The sequence below is a fragment of the Phocoena phocoena genome, chromosome 3 (assembly GCF_963924675.1).
Source record: "Phocoena phocoena chromosome 3, mPhoPho1.1, whole genome shotgun sequence".
In the NCBI taxonomy this organism is placed as follows: Eukaryota; Metazoa; Chordata; class Mammalia; order Artiodactyla; family Phocoenidae; genus Phocoena; species Phocoena phocoena.
Window position 1 is genome coordinate 63,242,143 of NC_089221.1, and position 23,602 is coordinate 63,265,744.

Genomic DNA, 23,602 nt, shown 5'->3' on the forward strand with positions numbered 1-23,602 from the left:
TCTATGTAAGATCTCCTTGCATTCCTATATATTAGAAGAGGAGTAAAATAGGCCTTTATTTCCTTCCTTATGCAAAGCCAGGTGTAGCCCAATTTTACTGCTTAGCTTTCAAAAACATCTTAAATGGGCCCTTTTCTGACAGGTATATGTATGTTAGAACATTAAGGTTTTTTAAACAAATTTAACATCATTCCTTGTAAACACCAGGACTGTTGCCTTCAGAGCTTTTTTACATATAATGATCCCATAGGGTGCTATTACGTGGTGGTTATCCTGTTAATGTCATCAGTCATCTTAGCAAGAATCTATTCTTGCCAGCAGAGGGAGAGAAGAATCTGGGTGTTTTTTGGTTTTTTTGCAGTACCGGGCCTCTCACTGTTGTGGCCTCTCCCGTTGCGGAGCACAGGCTCCGGACGCGCAGGCTCAGTGGCCGTGGCTCATGGGCGCAGCCGCTCCGCGGCATGTGGGATCTTCCTGGACCGGGGCAACGAACCCGTGTCCCCTGCATTGGCAGGCGGACTCTCAACCACCGGGCCACTAGGGAAGCCCAAGAATCTGTTTTAGAGGTGTTCTAGGGGTATTCTGAGCATTCTGTATTCATAATTTTCTACATTATCTTCATATTCCTGAGCTGTTGGAAAATAACTCCAGGTGAAGTGAGCAGCAATTAGGCAGAAGAATACATTCTGTCTAAAGATGTTGGAAGACAAAGTATTGACTAGCTCTTGTGGTAGGTAACAACCTGAGACTGAATTAGGACAGGGAACTGCTCCACAGACACAGTCCTTAAGTGGGAAGCAAGAGATAAGGCTCCAGACTATTTTTGTTTATGCAGAATGTTTGACTATATGCTGTGATTACAAGTTCAGGTAAAAGTGATAGAAGCAGCAGACTAGGTATTTAAGCAACTTGGGTACTCATATAACTCTCCTTTTATAGGTGTGTAACCTTGGTCTTAAGTCACCAAGTTTCACATATCTATGTTGAAGGTGTTGATAATGCATACCATGCCTATTCTATAGGATTGCTGGGCAGATAAATAGAACACTTGGAAAAAGCACTTTGAAATTAACACAACATCGTACAAATATGAGTGATTGTGGTCACGTGTGCATGAGGGAGAGAAGAAACAAAACAGACCATGTATTTGATTAATATTGCCATGTGAAGTGAGAGAAGCATTTAAATATCTATTATTCTCTCATTAAATTTCCACAAGTCTTCCGAGGAGGTACTGTATTTCCTTATGTTTATTACTCAAGGGAATTTAGCCCAAGAACAGTTAAGTTTCTTCTGAAAGTTACATGTTGATGGGTAGAAGTGAGAATTTAACTCCAAGCTGTCTAACTCCAAACCCCCTGCTGTTATTTTTTCCCCTACAGTGCACTGCTGTACTGATCTTATGGTTGCATAAATATTATCATACATTTTTAAAAGATAGAGATTTAAGATGGCAGAATCATTTGCTATGTAAGCAACAGAAGTAGTTAGTATTTGTTAGAAACCCTAAAATAAAGGATCAGATCAATATTCAAATATGTTAGCATTTAAAGGCCAAAGAGAAACCAAAAGAACTATATTGAGAGGAGATTCTGAGTAAATAGATTGCTCATTTGTCATAAGAACTCAACAGATTTTTAAGACTAAATCAAGAAATGGTGACGTTCTTGAATGGAGGTAACTACCCAGGAGCAGGTTCCAAGTTGGTTGCATTTAGGCATTGGGACTAAGGGTGGGGGGAGAGCTGAGCATGAGAAACTGCTCTTTTCCACTATCAGCCTCTCTGTACAGTTTTAATTTTCAAGTATGTACTCGTATTATTGTCAAAAAATTAAAATTGAGGCAAATGTTACTGAGATACTTCTTGCAAAGAGGGTTATGATATAGTAGCATTACAAAAGTATTAATCACTTACCTGTGAACGTATTAAAGAAACTACTAGAGAATGTACACTAATCTAAAGACTACATTAGGTACTGCGTAATCAGATTGCCTGACTCTTTTATGATAGTTAAAGCATGTCTGACCTATTAGGCGTAAGGATCATAGGATGGTTGGGTTCATTTGTATAAGGACCCAAGATGAGCCAGCACCATGCTATTATCAGTGATAAACTTCTTTAACTGGAAGATACTAGGTGTTTGATTGTCAGGAAATGTTTCTTGAATGAGGCCTCTATTGTGGCAAACTAAAAAGTTCTTCCTTTTTCTGTGTGGTGGCAAGGAGAAGTTGGGTGTCTTCTTTGGGGCTTAGTTAGTTAAGCCCAGCACTAACTGATTCTGCTCCAGCCCTAACCTTAGCAGAATCAGCTCCATGCTAATGTCTAGGATTTATTTCATCCTACCATTATCATTAAAATACGTTTGGAGAACTCAAAAGTAGATGAATTTAAATAATTTTTAAATACCCTTTAATAGTTATGGTTCTGATTTCAACTAACATACCTAGGAAAAAGTATAAACCGTGACAGAATAAAGTTTTATAGAAACTTAGAACTTTAATAACACTGGACAATGTGAAAAGAGTATTTTTTTAAGTAAGTTTTAAAATTAACCTGAAAGCTCAGTTTCATCTTCAGAAAGTTATTTCTGAGAATGACTATTTAAAATTCTTATTGGAGACATTAGAGAGAATCTAACATACTGTTGAATTATATTTTAGAGCTTTTATAGGTAGTTTATCATGAGGGTAGCATTTGTGTGTTTATCTTTGAGTGTGTGATCAGTGGAATCTAAGACTTTCAATTCTTTAGTATCAAGTTGTTTCATGTCTTAATGTCTCAATGTCTTTTTAAAAATTATCAATAGCTGTATATGATCGAATGCGAGCAGATCAGAAGAAATTTGGTAAAGCATCATGGGCAGCAGCTGCTGAACGTATGGAAAAACTCCAGTATGCCGTTTCTAAGGAGACTCTGCAGATGATGAGAGCTAAAGAGATCTGTTTGGAACAGAGGAAACATGCACTAAAAGAAGAGGTAACAGGGCTTCCCTGGTGGCGCAGTGGTTGGGAGTCCGCCTGCTGATGCAGGGGACACGGGTTCGTGCCCCGGTCCGGGAGGATGCCACATGCCACGGAGCGGCTGGGCCCGTGAGCCATGGCCGCTGAGTCTGCACGTCCGGAGCCTGTGCTCTGCAGCGGGAGAGGCCACAACAGTGAGAGGCCTGCATACTGGGGGGGAAAAAAAAAAAAAGAAGAGGTAACAAAAGCCGTGAGAAAAATATATTTAAAAAAATTTTTTTAGTAAGATGTGCTATTTGACTTTTTTTTGGTATAAGACTTAAATTTTTCTGACTCTACAGGCAGTTGTTAATTTTGCAGTACCTCCATGAGATGATAACTTTCACAATGGGGCCTCTGATAGAAGAGTTAGAGTTATGGCATTTTCACAGCATGCCAGCATGACTGTAGGCAGCAACTGTTAAAAGAAAAAGGAGCACTCATTTCCTATCTCCCCTTTGGTCCTCCCCACACCTAGGCAACTATTTTCTGTCTCTATAGATTTGCTATTCTCGACATTTCATATAAATGGAATCATAAAAGATGTGATTTTTTTAAATGCTTTTTCCCCCACGTAGTGTCATGTTTTCAAGGTGCATCCATATTGTAGCATGCATCATTACTTAATTTACTTTCTTTGGCCAAATGATACACCACATTTTGTGCATTCACCAGTTGATGAACTTTGGGGTTCTTTCTACTTTTGGAGCTGCTATGAACATCCATGTGCAAGGTTTTCATTTATCTTGGCGTGAAATGCTATTTAACCTATTGAGGAACTATCAGACTGTTTACCAAAGCAGCTGTACTATTTACATTCCCACCAGCAGTGTACAAAGGATAGAATTTCTCCACATCTTTCTTTACGTTACACTAAACAGTCTTTTATATATATATATATTGTATATATATATATATATAATAATAGCCATCCTGGTGGGTGTGAAGTGGTATCTCGTGGCTTTGATTTGCCTTTCTCTGATGGCATTTATGTCCAGTATCTTTCCATGTGCTTATTGGCCACTTATATATTTTCTTTGGAGAAGTGTCTATTCAGGTCATTAGCCCATTAAAAAATTTTTTGTGTGTGGGGGAGCTGTGCTGCTAGGCTTGCGGGATCCACTGGACTGCTGGAAAACTCCCTAAAATTGGGTTTTTTTAATCACTGAATTGAAAGAGTTCTTTACATATTCCAGATACAAGTCTTATCAAATATATGATTTGCAAATATTTGTTCCCATTCTGTGGCTTGACCACATTGACTTCTAAATACATTGAGTATGTATTTGTGAAAGTTGTATATTCTCTAGAGAAGAACAAAATGTCATCACTGCTTTTATTAATACAGCTTTATGTAAACTATATTCTGTGAATGTGCATATGCATGTCTAACTCTTGTTTAAAAAATAGTGTATGAGGTAATCTGTAATATTTTAAGGGTACGATCTAGAAAAATCTTTTTGTTAATGGATTTTAAATTATGGATTTAGATTTGTTAATGGATTTATTTTTCCCTTACATTTTCTGATTTGCTACTATTGTTAAAGGAAAAATTAGAACATGTTCTGAACTTTTCCACACTATTCAGAATTTCTTCACAGATTTCAGCTCCATCTCTCCTTCACCTGAGGCATTTCCACTCTAATCTTCTTTTCTAGTTAGCTTTCTCCTTTATGTTACTAGGTAGCTGGAATTTTCTTAAGGTCTTGAACTTTAAAACTTGATATGCTAGCATTTTATTGACTGAAATAGAGTGCCACTGTCTTCATCAGATTGACTAGCTTTATTCTAACCAGGATGAATTGTAATGACAACATAGGGTGCCTAAAAGAGCTGCTGAGGTAAGATTTATAACTATGTGCTATTGCAAGAACATTTCTTACTGGAATTGGTCTCCTATGGTAGAGGAAGGGTGAGGCTGAAATGGGCCAGGGAGTCTGGCATGTTTATCTGTGGGGTCATTTTCCCTGGGGTTATCCTTAATAGTACCTTAGTAGTCTGTTTTTGAATGTTCTCGATTGTGTTTGAATTCTTCAGAGGGTTTGGTAAAGCTGTCAGTTAGTCATTCTTGCCAGGTTTATGCCTGTTGAGTGATACAGTATATGCATATTGTGCTTTTTGTGTGTATCTGTGATGATGGCTGCGCTAGTTTCATTAGCATTAATTTAACGTGACCACATGACTCAGGAGAAACAGACCAAATGTGGTTTATTAAGCTCATCCCAAACAAATCCCTTGCTTTATAGTACAGTACAACTCTGTGGTTTAAATTATGGGGAGACTTTTGTTCTTTAAAAAAAATGTTGATACGTCACATCTCCTTAGGTTATTTTAAAAACAAAAACATTTTCCTGATGTGACAGTGGTATTTGCCATGGTATAATGCTAAACATCAAACAGTCTTCTAAAGTAACACTGCAACATTAAATATCACCCAGGCAAGCAAAATTACATTTGACTTAAAAATTTTTTAACCACACTTAGGAGTAAGTACTATTCCTTTTTAACCGAGTCTTGATTATCGTCATTCTCACCTCTTTTAAGTCACAGACTCTTGTCCCTTTATGAATTTGAAAGCTAGGAACACTGTACTCAGAGAAAAATATACATGTTCACACAGCTTTATACACAAATTTAGTAGGTTCTTAAATTATCTGTACACGAGCCTCTGATCCCACATCGTCTGCTGGTGTTCAGTTGCTTCATGGATTTATCCTGTCTGATTAGTTAGTATTCATTTCTAATCATAGCTTAATTTCTTGTTCTCTCAAACTAGATATGTTCTTATTTTTATTTTCAATGCAGATGCAGAGTTTGCAGGGCGGTACAGAAGCCATCGCTCAGTTGGATCAATTAGAAGCTGATTATTATGATCTGCAACTTCAGTTGTATGAAGTGCAGTTTGAAATCTTAAAGTGTGAAGAGTTACTGTTGACAGCACAACTGGAAAGCATCAAAAGACTTATATCGGGTATGATGTGTGTCTAATACGTAAGTCCACAAAAAGACATTTGAATGAATGATGGAATTTCCCCATGTATTTGTTTGCATACATAGGGAAAATGTACATGGACACCAGTTTTATTTCTTCTGTTGAGGCTAAGAAGACTTAATGTAAAGTCAAACAAGTGATTTAGTAGATGTAGCAGTGCAACTATGTTATTCCTTCCTACTTACTTTGTAAGTAACTTGCTTTGTTGCTTCAGCCAGAATCTGTATTCTCAAATTTTTTATTTGGGAGACAAGGTTCTTGGCATTTTGCATTGAGCACTTAACTATGTGCCAGACACTGGCATACACATTCCCCCAAAGAGGTATATTTCCTAATCACTATTTTACAAAGGGGTAATGGCTTTGCCTGAGGTTATAGAATCAGTGAGTGGATCAGAGCCCTGTTCTGTCTGGCTCCATAGCCCATGCTCTTAACCACTACCCCTTGTTGCTGTTTTGTAACAGAAAAGAGAGATGAAGTGGTATACTATGACACTTACGAAAGCATGGAGGCCATGCTGGAGAAGGAAGAGATGGCAGTGTCTGTGCATTTACAGAGAGAAGAGCTACAGAAACTTCAGCAGAAAGCACGCCAGCTGGAGGCAAGACGTGGACGGGTTTCAGCCAAGAAAGCATACCTCAGAAATAAAAAGGTATAATAGGTTACATATTAATTGAATATAACCTTAATTTTACATCTTGCTTTTATTCCATTAAGTAATCTTTTATTTATTTATTTATTTTTCCATCACTTAATCTTTGACCCATATCCAATAATTCTAATGCAATTTGTCACTAATACACATACCTTTTAAAACTGAGTAAGAGTTATATCTTCTCAATACTTGGGCCATTATATTGACATTATATGGTTGTCTGAGCATTACCCTCTTAAACACATTAGAACAGCCAGTGGTGATATGCTGTTTGCCTCAGCCACCCAAAGGTGACTCTGATCATGACTACAGGATTCCACGTAATGCAATTCCCGGCTCCTTTTTATTTTAAGGAGGCCAGGGATGCTCTACAATTAAGTTGACTGGTTCTGACCTCAGTCTTCAAGGAAATCTTTATTTATATATAAAAGTGTGTACCAGTTTAATCTATATTCTTCACTCTTCATTCTTATATTGAACTAAATCTGAGGTAGGGAAACTCAGCCCTGTAGATTCTGCCCATTTACACCGCAGCCTCTGGTCTGCTGTGACCTATCACGGCACACAGCCAAGGGTCTCTGAATGGTCTTACCCCCTGTCCTCCCCTTTCCCTGCTCCCAGACCCCCAAATCCAATGGCTTAGGTGACAGAACTGCAGAGGGAAGGAGGAATGACAAAAGAAGGCTGGAAAGAGAAGAACTTAGAAACACTGTTCTGAGAAGAAAGATCGATCATACTTTACCAAAGATCAGAATGACTCGCTTTGTAACAGCACCCTACATTCCTTGTGGTCTGCATGTCAGCATCCCCAGGGTCACAGGCTCTGTGGTTAATCTGGCACCCACAATAGAATTTCATACCCAGGGGTAGTTCTCTGGCTATAAGTAAATCATGCCCTGCTTCTCCTCTTGAAAGAACAAAGACGGTCTCTGGCTGTGCCATGAGGACTTGAGGTCTATGCTTTGTGATTAAACTTTTCAAGAAGAATAATAGAAATAACATTGTTCTTTATGTATGTTATCTTCTTTTATTCTCCCAGTAGCCAAAAAGCATTCTGATACTTGATTTGGTGGCAAACCCAGACGTGAACATTTCTTGGTCCTACTTACTTTGACTGTTCTTCTGTTTTCACTGCAAAGACCTCAGTAATACTTAACTGTGGGGTGTTGTGTCAGATCCTGCTGGAGTTACTGGGCAGTAGATGGTGTATGCAACACATCATCTTTCTAAAATTAAAAAAAAAATTAATTTTGAAACACATCTGAGTTCTGTTCTTGATAAGGAATTGTAGACTTGTATCCTCATTTTATAACCAAAGGAACTAAGGCTTCCAGTCGTTAAATAAATTACCTAAGGAAAAGCAGCTAGTATGGGTCAAAGCAGGATACTATCCTAGGTCTGTGTGACTTGGAAGCCTGAGCCATTATATCACTATATCATGCCACTTCTCCCCCTTGGAGACTGCCTTGGACAGGTTCAATCTGTGATCAATACTTGTTAGGCAGTAGAGTCAACGCAGTGTGGGTAAAGATAGGAAGGAGATAAAAGAGCTGCTTTAAAATACAGCTTCCTGGCCTGAAAGGTTGTTCATGTATGACTTAACGAGGTTATAAGAGTAATCTTTTGGTATAGCTTTGAGAGTGTTAGAAACTGTTTATCTGGAGGACTTCTCCAGAAGGACCCAGAGAAAATGAAGACTTAGCATGGTGCCACGAGGAAGTTGCCAGATGATAGGGTATGTGTCAAGAGCACATATCTCTTAATATTATTTTCATGTAAATCTGTAGCATACTATTATTGTACTTTCTAGTCTTTAAGGTCTCTTTTTTAGCTCTGAAGTCTATGATCAGAAGATTCAGATTTCATGATATTGTGTAAACCAATCCGGGCAAAATCATGTTCTTTAATTCGTCAGAAAGCACTTAAGAAACAGTTTAAGTCAAGAGTTATGTGTCCTTTTTTTGCTCAGACTAGTTTAAAGAGTACAATAATACTTAGAATCTTCTGGCCACAGTCTTCAGATTTGAAAGACTTTTGAGACTATCTAGGTACACCCCCCTTCCACTCTACCGTGCCCCATTCCTTCCCTTCCAAAAAAAGGGAGAAATCAGGAATTCTACAGATGTTAAGTAGTTTAATAAAAGAATCTTTTAAGATCCTAATTATTTGGCTTCGATATTCCGGATGAGAAACCAGAGGTAGCTTACTTGATATTTTGCTGTGTAGGTATATGTTAAGATTAAAATTTAATTTATCAAATTGAATTAGATTTTGAGTCTTTCAGGTTTCACTTATATTAAAACACATTTCATGTATTTATAGGAAATTTGTATTGCAAAACACAATGAAAAATTCCAGCAGCGCCTTCGGAGTGAAGATGAATATAGAACCCACCACACAGTACAACTAGTAAGTTTGCACGCTGAAAGACTTAGAATAAAACTTCGAATTTTACGTATCTCAAAGTGAATAAAACCTGTAGAGAATAAGAAAATGTTACAGCTAGATGTTAGCAGTAAGTCACTGTTCAGCCATTCCTCAGTGTCCATGGGGAAATTGGTTCCAGGACACCTGCCCTTCCAACTCCCCCAACCTCCGCACCAAAATCTGTGGATGCTCCAGTCCCTTATATAAAATAGCATAGTACTTGCATGTAACTTGTGCACATCCTCCTGTATTCTTCATCTCTAGATTACATGTAATACCTTATATAATGTAAATGCTATGTAAGTAGTTGCCAGTAGGCAAATTCTTCGAGTTTTGCTTTTTGGAACCTTCTGTGGTTTTTTTTGCCCCCTGAGTATTTTCAGTCTGAGGTTGTTTGAACCCAAGGATGTGGAACCCAAAGGTTCAGAGGCCCAGTTGTGTATATACTTCCTTCTAGCACAGCTTCCTCTACCAGTGCAGTACCACACAAGAGTGGTGTATTTGTTACAGTCTGAACCAACATTGGCACATCATTACCACCCAAAGTCCACAGTTCATCCTTTGTTCTGTACATTCTATTGTTTTTGCTAAATATATACTGACATGAATCCACCATTATAGTATCATACAGAATATTTTCACTGCCCTAAAAATTCCCTGTGCTCCACCTTTTCATACCCCTCTCTCCACAAACTCATAGCAACCACTGATCTTTTGTTTTGCCTTTCCCCCTAACGTTTAATTGGAACCCTATATGTAGCTGTTTCATATTGGCTTATGTAACTTGTAATTTGCACTTAAGGTTCCTCTTTGTATTTGCATGGCATGGTAGGTTATTTCTTAGCACTGAACAATATTCCATTGTCTGGATATACCACAGTTTATTTGTCCATTCACCTGGTGAAGACATCTTGCTTCCAAGTTTTGACACTTAAGAATAAAGCTGATAATATGGGAAGGTTTTTGTGTGCACATTAAGTTTTCAGCTCTTTTGGGTAAAATAGCAAAGAGCGTGATTGCTGGATCTTATGGGAAGAGTATGCTTACCTTGTAGGAAGCTGCCAAACTGTCTTCCAAAGTGGCTGTACCATTTTACGTTCTCACTAGCAATGAATTTAGAGTTCCTTTTTAGAGTTCCACATCCTCCATTTAATGTTGTCAGTGTTTTGGAATTTAGCCATTCTAATACGTGTGTAGTGGTACCTCATAGTTGTTTTAGTTTGCAGTTCCCTAATGGTGTAGGATGTTGGGCATGTTCTCACAAGGCTTATCTACCGTCTCTACCTCTTCTTTAGTAAGTGTTAGATATTTTGTTCATTTTTTTTTTTAGGTTATTTATTTTCTTATTGTGGATAATAGCCCCTTTCAGATATATCTGTTGCAAATCCTTGCTCCTAATCTGTGGCTTGCCTTTTCATTCTTTGACATTATATCGAAGAGCAGTGTTTTTTTTGTTTGTTTTAATACTATTTTTTTTATACAGCAGGTTCTTACAAGTCATCTGTTTTATACATATTAGTGTATACATGTCAATCCCAATCTCCCAATTCATCCCCCCCCACGTGCCGCTTTGCCCGCTTGGTGTCCATACGTTTGTTCTTTACACCTGTGTCTCTGTTTTTGCCTTGGAAACTGGTTCATCTGTACCATTTTTCTAGATTCCACATATATGCGTTAATATACGATATTTGTTTTTCTCTTTCTGACTTACCGCACTCTGTATGACAGTCTCTAGGTACATCCGCATCTCTACAAATGACCCAATTTCGTTCCTTTTTATGGCTGAGTAATAGTTCCTTGTATATATGTACCACAACTTTTTTTTTTTTAACATCTTTATTGGAGTATAATTGCTTTACAATGGTGTGTTAGTTTCTGCTTTATAACAAAGTGAATCAGTTATACATATACATATGTTCCCATATCTCTTCCCTCTTGCGTCTCCCTCCCTCACACCCTCCCTATCCCACCCCTCTAGGTGGTCACAAACCACCGAGCTGATCTCCCTGTGCTATGCGGCTGCTTCCCACTAGCTATCTATTTTACGTTTGGTAGTGTACCTATGTCCATGCCACTCTCTAACTTCGTCCCAGCTTACCCTTCCCCCTCCCCATATCCTCAACTCCATGTTCTAGTAGGTCTGTGTCTTTATTGGTGTCTTACCCCTAGGTTCTTCATGACATTTTTTTTTCTTAGATTCCTTCTATATGTGTTAGCATATAGTATTTGTTTTTCTCTTTCTGACTTACTTCACTCTGTATGACAGACTCTGGCTCCATCCACCTCACCACAAATAACTCAATTGCGTTTCTTTTTAATGGCTGAGTAATATTCCATTGTATATATGTACCACAACTTCTTTATCCATTCATCTGTCGATGGGCATTTAGGTTGCTTCCATGACCTGGCTGTTGTAATTAGTGCTGCAATGAATATTGGGGTGCATGTGCTTTTTTGAATTATGGTTTTCTCTGGGTATATGCCCAGTATATACTGGGTCATATGGTAATTCTATTTTTAGTTTCTTAAGGAACCTCCATACTGTTCTCCATAGTGGCTGTATCCATTTACATTCCCACCAGCAGTGCAAGACGGTTCCCTTTTCTCCACTCCCTCTCCAGCATTTGTTGTTTGTAGATTTTCTGATGATGCCCATTCTAACTGGTGTGAGGTGATACCTCATTGTAGTTTTGATTTGCATTTCTCTAATAATTAGTGATGTTGAGCAGCTTTTCATGTGCCTCTTGGCCATCTGTATGTCTTCTTTGGAGAGATGTCTGTTTAGGTCTTCTGCCACCCCCCCCCCCTTTTTTTTTTTGCGGTACGTGGGCCTCTCACTGTTGTGGCCTCTCCTGTTGCGGAGCACAGGCTTTGGACACGCAGGCTCAGCGACCATGGCTCACGGGCCCAGCCGCTCCGTGGCATGTGGGATCCTCGCGGACCGGGGCATGAACCTGTGTCTCCTGCATTGGCAGGTGGACTCTCAACCACTGCGCCACCAGGGAAGCCCTGCCCATTTTTTGATTGGGTTTGTTTTTTTAATATTGAGCTGCATGAACTACTTGTATATTTTGAAGATTAATCCTTTGTCCATTGATTCGTTTGCAAATATTTTCTCCCATTCTGAGGGTTGTCTTTTCATCTTGTTTGTAGTTTCCTTTGCTGTGCAAAAGCTTTGAAGTTTCATTAGGTCCCATTTGTTTATTTTTGTTTTTATCTCCATTACTCTAGGAGGTGGGTCAAAAAAGATCTTGCTGTGATTTTTGTCAAAGGGTGTTCTTCCTATGTTTTCCTCTAGGAGTTTTATAGTGTCTGGTCTTACATTTAGGTTTTTAATCCATTTTGAGTTTATTTTTGTGTATGGTGTCAGAGAGTGTTCTAATTTCATTCTTTTACATGTAGCTGTCCAGTTTTCCCAGCACCACTTAAGAGGCTGTCTTTTCTCCATTGTATATCCTTACCTCCTTTGTCATAGATTAGTTGACCATAGGTGCGTGGGTTTATCACTGGGCTTTCTGTCCTGTTCCATTGATATATATATCTGTTTTTGTGCCAGTACCATATTGTCTTGATTACTGTAGCTTTGTAGTATAGTCTGAAGTCAGGGAGTCTGATTCCTCCAGCTCTGTTTTCTCCCCTCCAGATTGCTTTGGCTATTTGGGGCCTTTTGTGTCTCCATACATTTTAAGATTTTTTTTGTTCTGTTTCTGTAAAAAGTGCCATTGGTAATTTGATAGGGATTGCACTGAATCTGTAGATTGCTTTGGGTAGTATAGTCATTTTCACAATATTGATTCTTCCAATCCATGAACATGATATATCTCTCCATCTGTTTGTGTCATCTTTGATTTCTTTCATCAGTGTCTTATAGTTTCCTGAGTACAGGTCTTTTACCTTCTTAGGTAGGTTTATTCCTAGGTATTTTATTCTTTTTGTTGCAGTGGTGAATGGGATTGTTTCCTTAATTTCTCTTTCTGATCTTTTGTTGTTAGCATATAGGAATGCAAGAGATTTCTGTGCATTAATTTTGTATCCTGCAACTTTATACCAGATTCATTGATTAGCTCTAGTAGTCTTCTGGTGGCATCTTTAGGATTCTTTATGTATAGTATCATGTCATCTGCAAACAGTGACAGTTTTACTTCTTCTTTTCCAGTTTGTATTCCTTTTATTTCTTTTTCTTCTCTGATTGCCATGGCTAGGACTTCCAAAACTATGTTGAATAATAGTGGTGAGAGTGGACATCCTTGTCTCATTCCTGATGTTAGAGGAAATGCTTTCAGTTTTTCACCATTGAGAATGATATTTGTTTTGGGTTTGTCATATATGGCCTTTCTTATGTTGAGGTAGGTTCCCTCTATGCCCACTTTCTGGAGAGTTTTTATCATAAAAGGGTGTTGAGTTTTGTCAGAAGCTTTTTCTGCATCTGTTGAGATGATCATATACTTTTTATTCTTCTATTTGTTAATATGGTATATCACATTGATTGACTTGTGTATATTGGAGAATCCTCGCATCCTGGGGATAAATCCCACTTGATCATGGTGTATGATCCTTTTAATTTGTTGTTGGATTCTGTTTGCTAGTATTTTGTTGAGGACTTTTGCATCTATATTCATCAGTGATATTGGTCTGTAATTTTCTTTTTTTGTAGTATCTTCGTCTGGTTTTGGCATCAGGGTGATGGTGACCTCATAGAATGAGTTTGGGAGTGTTCCTCCCTCTGCAATTTTTTGGAAGAGTTTGAGAAGGATGGGTGTTAGCTCTTTTCTAAATATTTGATAGAATTTCACCTGTGAAGCCATCTGGTCCTGGACTTTTGTTTGTTGGAAGATTTTTAATCACAGTTTAAATTTCATTGGTTGTGATTGGTCTGTTCATATTTTCTATTTCTTCCTTGTTCAGTCTTGGAAGGTTATACCTTTCTAAGAATTTGTCCATTTCTTCCAGGTTGTCTGTTTTGTTGGCATAGAGTTGCTTGTAGTAGTCTCCTAGGATGCTTTGTATTTCTGTGGTGTCTGTTGTAACTTCTCCTTTTTCATTTCTAATTTTATTGATTTGAGTCCTCTCTTTTTCTTGATGAGTCTGGCTAAAGGCTTATCAATTTTGTTTATCTTCTCAAAGAACGAGCTTTTAGTTTTATTGATTGTTGCTATTGTTTTCTTTGTTTCTATTTCATTTATTTCTGATCTGATTTTATGATTTCTTTCCTTCTACTAACTTTGGGTTTGTTTGTTCTTCTTTCTCTAGGTGTAAGGTTAGATTGTTTGACATTTTTCTTGTTTCTTAAGGTAGGATTGTATTGCTATAAACTTTCCTCTTAGAACTGCTTTTACTGCATCCCATAGGTTTTGGATCATTGCGTTTTCATTGTCATTTGTCCCTAGGTATTTTTTGATTTCCTGTTGATTTCTTCAGTGATCTCTTGGTTATTTAGTAACGTATTGTTTAGCCTCCATGTGTTTGTGTTTTTTACGGTTTTTTCCCTGTAATTTATTTCTAATCTCATAGCATTGTGGTCGGAAACAATGCTTGATATGATTTCAGTTTTCTTATATTTACCAAGGCTTGATTTGTGACCCAAGATGTGATCTGTCCTGGAGAGTGTTCTGTGTACACTTGAGAAGAAAGTGTAATCTGTTATCAGATGGAATGTCCTATAAATATCAATTAAATCTATCTGGTCTGTTGTGTCATTTAAAGCTTGTGTTTCCTTATTAAGTTTCTGTCTGGATGCTCTGTCCATTGGTGTAAGTGAGGTGTTAAAGTCCCCCACTATTGTTGTGTTACTGTTGATTTCCTCTTTTATAGCTGTTAGCATTTTCCTTATGTATTGAGGTGTTCCTATGTTGGGTGCATATATATTTATAATTGTTATATCTTCTTTTTGGATTGATCCCTTGATCATTATGTAGTGTCCTTCCTTGTCTCTTGTAATAGTCTTTATTTTAAAGTCTATTTTATCTGATATGAGTATTGCTGCTCCAGCTTTCTTTTGATTTCCATTTGCATGGAATATCTTTTTCCATCCCCTCACTTTCAGTCTGTATGTGTCCCTAGGTCTGAAGTGGGTCTCTTGTAGACAGCATATATATGGGTCTTGTCTTTGTATCCATTCAGCCAGCCTATGTCTTTTGGTTGGAGCATTTAATCCATTCACATTTAAGGTAATTATCGATACGTATGTTCATATTACCATTTTCTTAATTGTTTTGGGTTCATTTTATAGGTCCTTTTCTTTTGTTTCCCACTTAGAGAAGTTCCTTTAGCATGTTTTGTAGAGCTGGTTTGGTGGTGCTAGATTCTCTTAGCTTTTGTTTGTCTGTAAAGCTTTTGATTTCTCCATCAAATCTGAATGAGATCTTTTCTGGGTAGAGTAATCTTGGGTTGTAGTTTCTTCCCTTTCATTACTTTAAATATATCATGCCACTCCCTCTGGCCTGTAGTGTTTCTGCTGAGAAATCAGCTGTTAAGCTTATGGGATTCCCTTGTATGTTATTTGTCGTTTTTCCCTTGTATCTTTTAATAATTTTTCTTTGTCTTTAACTTTTGTCAATTTGATTACTGTGTGTCTCAGTGTGTTTTTCCTTGGATTTATCCTGCCTGGGGCTCGTTGTGCTTCCTGGACTTGGGTGGCTGTTTCCTTTCCCATGTTAGGGAAGTTTTCGACTATGATCTCTTCAAATATTTCCTCGGGTTCTTTCTCTCTCTCTCCTCCTTCTGGGACCCCTATAATGAGAATGTTGGTGCATTTAATGTTGTCCCAGAGGTCTCTTAGGCTGTCTTCATTTCTTTTCATTCTTTTTTCTTTATTCTGTTCTGTGGCAGTGAATTCTACCATTCTGTCTCCCAGGTCACTTATCCGTTCTTCTCCCTCAGTTACTCTGCTATTGATTCCTTCTAGTGTATTTTTCATTTCAGTTTTTGTATTCTCTGTTTGTTCTTTAATTCTTCTAGGTCTTCATTAAACATTTGTTGCATCTTCTCGATCTTTGCCTCCATTCTTTTTCCGAGGTCCTGGATCATCTTCACTATCATTATTCTGAATTCTTTTTCTGGGAGGTTGCCTATCTCCACTTCATTTAGTTGATTTTCCGGGGTTTTATCTTGTTCCTTCATCTGGTACATAGCCCTCTGCCTTTTCATTTTGTGTATCTTCTGTGAATGTGGTTTTCATTCCACAGGCTGCAGGATTATAGTTCTTCTTGCTTCTGCTGTCTGCCCTCTCAATAATTGATATGTTATTAGTATTGAGTCTTCCTATACATGAACAAGGAATATGTCTTTATTCTTCTTTGGTTTCTTTTCTAAGAGTTATAGCTTGCTTCATTGATCTTGTTCACATTTTATTAGATTTATACCTAAATTTATCTATCTGCTTTTTGGGGTGTGGTAATGTAAATAGTTTTGTAGGGGTAATATAAAAGGTTCATAATTCCAGTGTTTCATTGCTGTTACATTAGAAAGCAGTTGGCTTTTATATGTCATCCCTGTACCTTGCAGTCTTGTTATAATTGTGTATTAGTTCTAGTAGCTTTTTTGGTGGTTCTTTGAGATTTTCTATATAGACAATCAGGTCTTATGCAAATAAAGGCAGTTTAGTTATTTTGTAGCAGTCTGTATACCTTTTATTTGCTCTTCTTATTGTGTCAGCTAGGATTTCCAGTAGGGTGTTGAAAAAGAGTGGCGAGGGCTTCCCTGGTGGCGCAGTGGTTGAGAGTCCGCCTGCCGATGCAGGGGATACGGGTTCGTGCCCCGGTCCAGGAAGATCCCACATGCTGCGGAGCGGCTGGGCCCATGAGCCATGGCCGCTGAGCCTGCACGTCTGGAGCCTGTTATTCTGCAACGGGAGAGGCCACGGCAGTGAGAGGCCCGCGTACCACCAAAAAAAAAAAAAAGAAAAAGAGTGATAAGAGGAGACTTCTTTGTCTTTTCCTGGTCTTAAGAAGGCTTCTAATTTGTTGTGATTAAGAACGACGTTAGCTGCTGTAGGGGTTTTGATGTTATCCTTCAAGCTCATTTCGGCACATATTAGCTAAAACTCTTGAATTTAAACACGTAAGAGTAGCCAAACTACCTGCAAACTGTAAGATTCATCTGAAATCAACAGCAAATTTATTGTATTTTTATTGTTCAGTACCGTTTTCATGGGCCAGGAACTGCTCTGTAAGGAAAGTCAGACTGTGGGCCCCTTAAGAGTTAAATGAATAAGAATGCCTCCTACTCTCACCATCGGCACCTGCGCTGTCAGCTTGTGATTAAACTCCACACTTAGAATGCGTTCCTTATTGCGTGAAGATTTTGGATTCTGATAAAATGCCAGTATTTTTATGGATGGAGGGACTAATTAGCCTTTTAGAATGAATGAGTATCAAATCCTTTCTCAGAGTTTTACGTGGCAAAGTTGAGTAAAAAGAGGAAATTGATATTTGGGGGAATCTGAAAGATGAATGTCATTTGCCTTATAATTTTGCCTACTACCGACTTTGGGTGGAATACCTCACTGTAGGAGAATGAATCCATTAATCATCAATTCTTCTTAACATGCAAAGCTAGAGGAAAATGAAAGTTGGCTTAGGTCAAATCTGGTTTTAAACCACCTTTATCACACACACAAGTGTACAGCTCATAAGTTTTAATTTTCACTAGATGAACATATGCATACAGCTAGCACCAGCTTGTTAAACAATGTTAACAGAAACTCAAAGCCCCTTGTGTCACCATCTAGCATCATCTAGTCAGTATTCCCTACCCACCCTCCACCACCCCCCGCCCCCGCCCGTCACAGAAGGGTAAATTATCTTTGTTAAATAACTTTCCCCTAGCTAGCCAGAGGGGGCCTGTTACTCACTAGGCTCTTAAATACGATACTGTGCTCTATGAAACGTCCGTACAAACCCATCAGTTCATGCCTGAACGTGTCTGAAACTTTCTCTTTCCATTTGGGATCTTTAAGATAATAGCGTGATCTGACTCTGGTTATACCAGCTGACAGACCAGCAAAATGATCGATCAGTTTTATTTCTGAACTTCACATTCAGCTCTTTGTATATTATGTTCAGAGATGCAGATTCACAGTTTGCAAATGCTGAATATCTCTTAGACACCTGATTTCTTCCTCAAGTACTAAGCACTATATTCATTTGATAATACACTCTAAGTATAGAAAAATCTCTTCATCTCTGAGCCAGTGCCACTCGATAGGCCTTAGAAGACCCTTTGTCCCTGAGTATCCCATGGCATGTATCCCAGCGTGGGAAAGTACAAGCTCACTCCCAATTCCAGGTGGTTACCAGTTGTAAATATGAGATTTTTTCAGTTCCTTCCTTTTGTTGGCTCAGCTGTGTGAATGGAACTGAGTGTGCAGTAGGGGTGAGGAGTTGGGATAAGTTCTTGCCTCACTGTGTCCTTGAGCCATTCTGGGCTTTTCTCTATAAAGGACAGACTCTACATGGGACCTTTATGTCTTTTAATGAAGAGCTCAGGTCATATCTTCTTTAATTTCCCATCTGGAAACCTTTAGGATTATATATAGCAATCTGGGACTGTTACTGAGAGATACGTGACTTTTTACCTACTAATAAATGGCCTTTGCGACTCTCTTAAGACTCCCCAAGTGGGAGCTCTCTAAAGGGGAAAGGTCTTCTTGACCTGCCATAAGAAGAGATGGAAGAATGTTCATCTTTACTCACCCTTGGCACCCCCCTGCACCCTGACCATAAGTTCCATGGGCTGATTTATATACAAAGGATTCAACCCACCTCACCAAGAGAAAGTGGAACCAATCTGTATTGTATGTGATAGTTACATCTCTCTGGGGACGTGGTTGGCCATCGTGGCACTCTTCAGTGCATTCCCTAATTGGTAACTACCTGTCTGTCACCTGACCCTCAGTAGTGAGGTTGTCAAAAGCACTACTCCCACTCTTTATCCTCCTGCCAAGAATTCCACTTTCTTTCCTTTAGAAAGAGCAATTCGTATTTAACTTGGCCAACATTGGGTGGGTGGTGATACTGTTAATCCAGTTTGGGAATACAAAATCAAAGAGGTTTGGGATTGGGGAATGGGAAGGAAAAAAATTGAATGAGGTATTAAAACACACACTTAGATTTGTGGCAAGAGGAACAGGTTCAGTAATAGTAGACATTATCTGCAGAACATCAGGCTCAACCCATATACAATATCTAAATCACCGACCAAGTGGTTATTTTTTGTTTTTAAGGTCAGCTATTTGAGTTAGCAGAATATAGCAGTTACAAGTATTGCATAATAAAATTGTTCAAGCCAGAACCCCAAAGATGAAACATTTTTCAGTTCAGAGAAAATATTTACAGAGTAAACGTCTTTTAATTGGTAGGTCATGCAGAAAGTGAAACAACAATGTAATTTCAATTAAAACTGATAGTGTTTCCTGCCACAGAACATTGCTTAATACATCATTCTTTGGAGTAATCCAGCTTACATATTGGGAGAACTCTCTTTTTTTCTATTAATGATAAAATATAATGGGACACATCGTAATGGAATTACTTTTTTTTTTTTTTTTTTAACCAGAAAAGAGAAAAATTACATGATGAAGAAGAAAGAAAAAGTGCCTGGGTTAGCCAAGAAAGACAGAGAACACTGGATAGACTTCGAACCTTTAAACAGGTAGTAAAAGTATGGTCAATTTATTATTTTTCATTGCTTTTTAAACAGAGGTACATATATACTCCTATTGTAAGATTTCTTTTATGAGAAAAACTTGATTTTCCCTTTATTATCTAGAAAACAATTTTAGTTATGGCAGTCCTTGGCTTACCACTTCAGTGATAGAAGAGGAATGGTCAGGGCCTCTGGGAAGCCTGGATTCATTCCTCTTGAATTTAATAGTTCACAACTGACTGTCCATTTTAAGCATCAACTTGTTGTTAATTCTGTGTACATCAACACTGTGGTGTAATAATCTGGCCAATGGCAGAATTAGAGGGTGGATCAACATACGTGAGAAATGCTTCAGCAGTTCTCTTGCCAGGCTTATCCATGACTCTGGACACTGATATCACAGCAGCTAAGCATTTCCTTGGAATGTGCTTAAACTAGGTAGTTCTGGTTCTTAGCAGCACTCAAGAGCCTTATTCCTACTCTTTATTCTGAGGGGTCTCCTTATAGGTGAAGGGAGCTTTTGATCAAGTGAAAGAGTGGGGGTGGGTGGAAATGGGGTCCTTAACACAAGGATAAGCTTTGTGTGAAGAAAATGTGGTCTGCCAAATGCATTAATGCTAGGTTTTACCATAGTAAAAGAATGAGAGTTCTGTGTATCAGTACTCCAAAACATTTCATTCATTCTCCTTCTATTCTATCATAAAATGCATATATTGTTTTCAGAGCTTTAAAAAAATGCCATGTTACCCTTTGAAGAACATTAATGTTTTAATTTTTTATCTGTAAGCATTTGAAAATACATGTAAGAATCTAAGAATAGTTTTTTAGCTTTCTGCCTACCAATAGCATATATATATTTGACATCATTTGTTTTTTATTTTACACTGCTACTATTTTCCCATTTAAATTAGTACTTTTTATTCACTAAAGATCTTTCTTTAATCATGTGGTAATTCTGAACAGTTGACCTCTTAAGTGGATAAGAGGGGAGAAGGATTTGATGATAAGCAAATAATAAAGAATTTGGTGATAATTATTTGTAAGGTATTACATTTTGGTATTTTGGTTTTCAGTATATTTTCCCTGAAAAATCACAAAAGCTCTAAAATAAAATCTTGCATTGGAGGGAGAAAATAAACAGCCATTTGTTCATAAATTGTAATCTAACCAGTTATAATGACTTCTGATTTCTTAGAGATACCCAGGCCAGGTCATACTTAAATCAACCAGATTGCGACTGGCTCACGCAAGAAGAAGAAGTGCAGCCAGTCCCGTGTCCTGTGAAGACCAGTGTGACCCTCTGCCAGGAGCGCTACAGGTAGAAGAGAAAAGTGAGGGAGTGGAGGAAGGAAGGGGCAAGCTCGGGTCATCACAGACAACAGAAGCCCAAAGCCTCACACAGCTTGAAGACAATTCATCAGCACAACTTGAAGCTACTTCGTTACCTCCCGGTGGTGTTACCTCTGAACCGCCTCCCGCCACATCTCCTCCACTTCTGAGTAAGATTGACCCTAAACCAGGTTCTGCCACAGCAGATCCACTCCCCCCACCTCTTCCTCCGGCACCTCCCCCGCCACCTCCTCCTCCTCCACCACCACCGCCTCTGCCTGTCGGTAAAGACGGGGCCCCAGAGACACTGGAGGAAGGTCTGCCTAGAGTGGAGGGGAACGAGAAGAGGATCCCAGAGTCAGCTAGTGCCCCCTCAGCACACCTCTTCGACAGCAGCCAGCTCGTCAGTGCCAGGAAGAAGCTCAAAAAGACTGCTGAAGGTTTGCAGAGGAAGAGAGGTGAGTTAAAAAAAGATTTTTGAGTTCATCTGTTGACTGAGGCATGTAGTTAAAGGACTGTTTATTTCCTAGGACATTACAAAGCTTTAAACATTTTATTTTTGGACATTATTTGATAGCAAACAGGTTTTCAGGGTCTCAGCATGGCAGAATTCTTACCAACCCATGTTTGCACACGTGTACAAACACAAATATGGACCTGCTTGAGCTCTTAGCGATGCTTTTTAAATTATATCTTTTGACTTGATCTATTTGGTAACATGTATTATGTGGCTCCTTTTGTGTTACAATATGATTTTAAATCTCAGAAATACAAGAAAAGGGAAGCTGTCTGGTCAGGAGAACATTGGCAAAACCATGTAACATTTGGCTACATATTTATTGAGGACTCTGGCATATCTTTTATAAAGAAGCAAAGAAGAATAGGGAGTAATATGTATATTTTATTGCATGTCAGATATGCCTTAATAAAGATGTTTTTGAAAACAGCAAATAATTTTGGCCCTTAGGAGCTTTAGCATTCATGGAGAGAACATTTTATTTGTATATTACTTTTTAATCTGAGAGACCATCCTATAAAATATTTCTTACCATAGCCCAAGTAGAATTTCATATGTAAAGCAGTTACTAAAAACACACACACACACACACACACACACACAGTCACCATAATGAACCAGAATTTAATTTTTTAAAATTAAATGTGCAGTCACTGTCTGAATTTGATTGGACTTTTGCATTATGGAAACTCTGTAGGAGTCTCACCCATAATAATACTAAAGATCACCCCCCAGCCCCCAATCTGCTCACTTCTCTCACATGAGTAATGATAGGAATACCAGTAATGCCTGACATGGAATTTGGGTCTTGGGATTTTTTTAAACAAGCATAATTAGTATCCCCTGTGTTCTGGCAACGTTGTGTCCATGCTTCATGGTCCCTTCTCTAGATATATTTTTAGCATTCTGGGCTATTACAGTCCTAAAGTCTGGAGGTTATACAGTTCCTGACTCTTAAGTGCAATCATAATTGTTCTCTTTCATTTTCTAAAGTGAGCTCACCCATGGATGAGGTGCTAGCTTCCTTGAAGCGTGGTAGTTTTCATCTGAGAAAGGTTGAACAACGAACTCTGCCTCCTTTTCCTGATGAAGATGATAATAATATCTTGGCACAAATAAGGAAGGGGGTAAAATTGAAGAAGGTACAGAAGGAAGTCTTGAGAGAATCCTTCACGCTTCTGCCCGACACGGACCCTCTAACACGGAGCATCCATGAAGCTCTTAGAAGAATCAAAGAAGCATCCCCTGAGTCAGAGGATGACGAGGAGGCTTTGCCTTGTACAGACTGGGAAAACTAACAAGTAAATGGTCTTACTTTTCTTCAGTAGTGTTCCAGTAATACAGCTTTTGTATTGGATGATGAGGTCTGTTATACGTCATTGAATCTGAGGTTCATTATTTATTATACAGCTCAGTTATAGCCTGGATCATAACTTCAGGTTTTACTTCTGTAGTTTCTGGAAACATAACAAAAAAAGTACAGAGATGTTCCTGTGTAAATGCTGTGTTTTTTTATATCCTGCTCATTAAAAATTTCTTCAGTACAAGCTATATCCCAAGTAAAAAGGATAGTCTTATTCTAGTAAAGTGACAGTCTTATTCTAGCTTTAAAAAAACAGAAAAGGTTTTTTCTAACTTAGGTATTTCAGTTGCAAACTGTTATGCGTATTGAATTTTGATGTTTTGTTAGCTGCCCACAAGGGAATCTAGAAAAGTCATTGCATTGTCGGATTATTTAGCTTTCTAAGCCTTTAAAGTTTATCATTTAGGGCTTATTGTAATTACTGCATTGTCTAGATAAAATGGCAGCTGACATAATATACATATCTTATTGAGTACCCTGTGGGAATTGGTACACATTTGGCATTCTCCCAAGGTAATACAGAGCTGTCCCCCACTACGCTTTAATAAGCTAATTTATATAGTTATGTGGCACAAATTATGCTAACTACATAGAATTGGTAAAGATAACACATGCTATAAATCAAATAGTATATCAAATTGCTGATGACCATAACTGAAATATTATTTGTGCAAA

The 23,602-nt window shown here is 38.3% G+C and overlaps 1 protein-coding gene across 1 annotated transcript in view; it reads left to right on the forward strand.

Annotated features, from left to right (window-relative positions):
* The window catches only part of JMY (junction mediating and regulatory protein, p53 cofactor), a 64,060-nt gene extending 41,198 nt beyond the window's left edge, over window positions 1-22,862 (forward strand). Inside the window, exons 4-10 of the mRNA XM_065875012.1 lie at window positions 2,808-2,977; window positions 5,806-5,971; window positions 6,457-6,644; window positions 8,970-9,056; window positions 19,629-19,724; window positions 20,914-21,505; window positions 22,558-22,862. Coding sequence (XP_065731084.1) covers window positions 2,808-2,977; window positions 5,806-5,971; window positions 6,457-6,644; window positions 8,970-9,056; window positions 19,629-19,724; window positions 20,914-21,505; window positions 22,558-22,862 — 1,604 coding nt within the window. The remainder of the gene's footprint in view (window positions 1-2,807; window positions 2,978-5,805; window positions 5,972-6,456; window positions 6,645-8,969; window positions 9,057-19,628; window positions 19,725-20,913; window positions 21,506-22,557) is intronic.
* The last annotated feature ends 740 nt before the right edge of the window (window positions 22,863-23,602 follow it).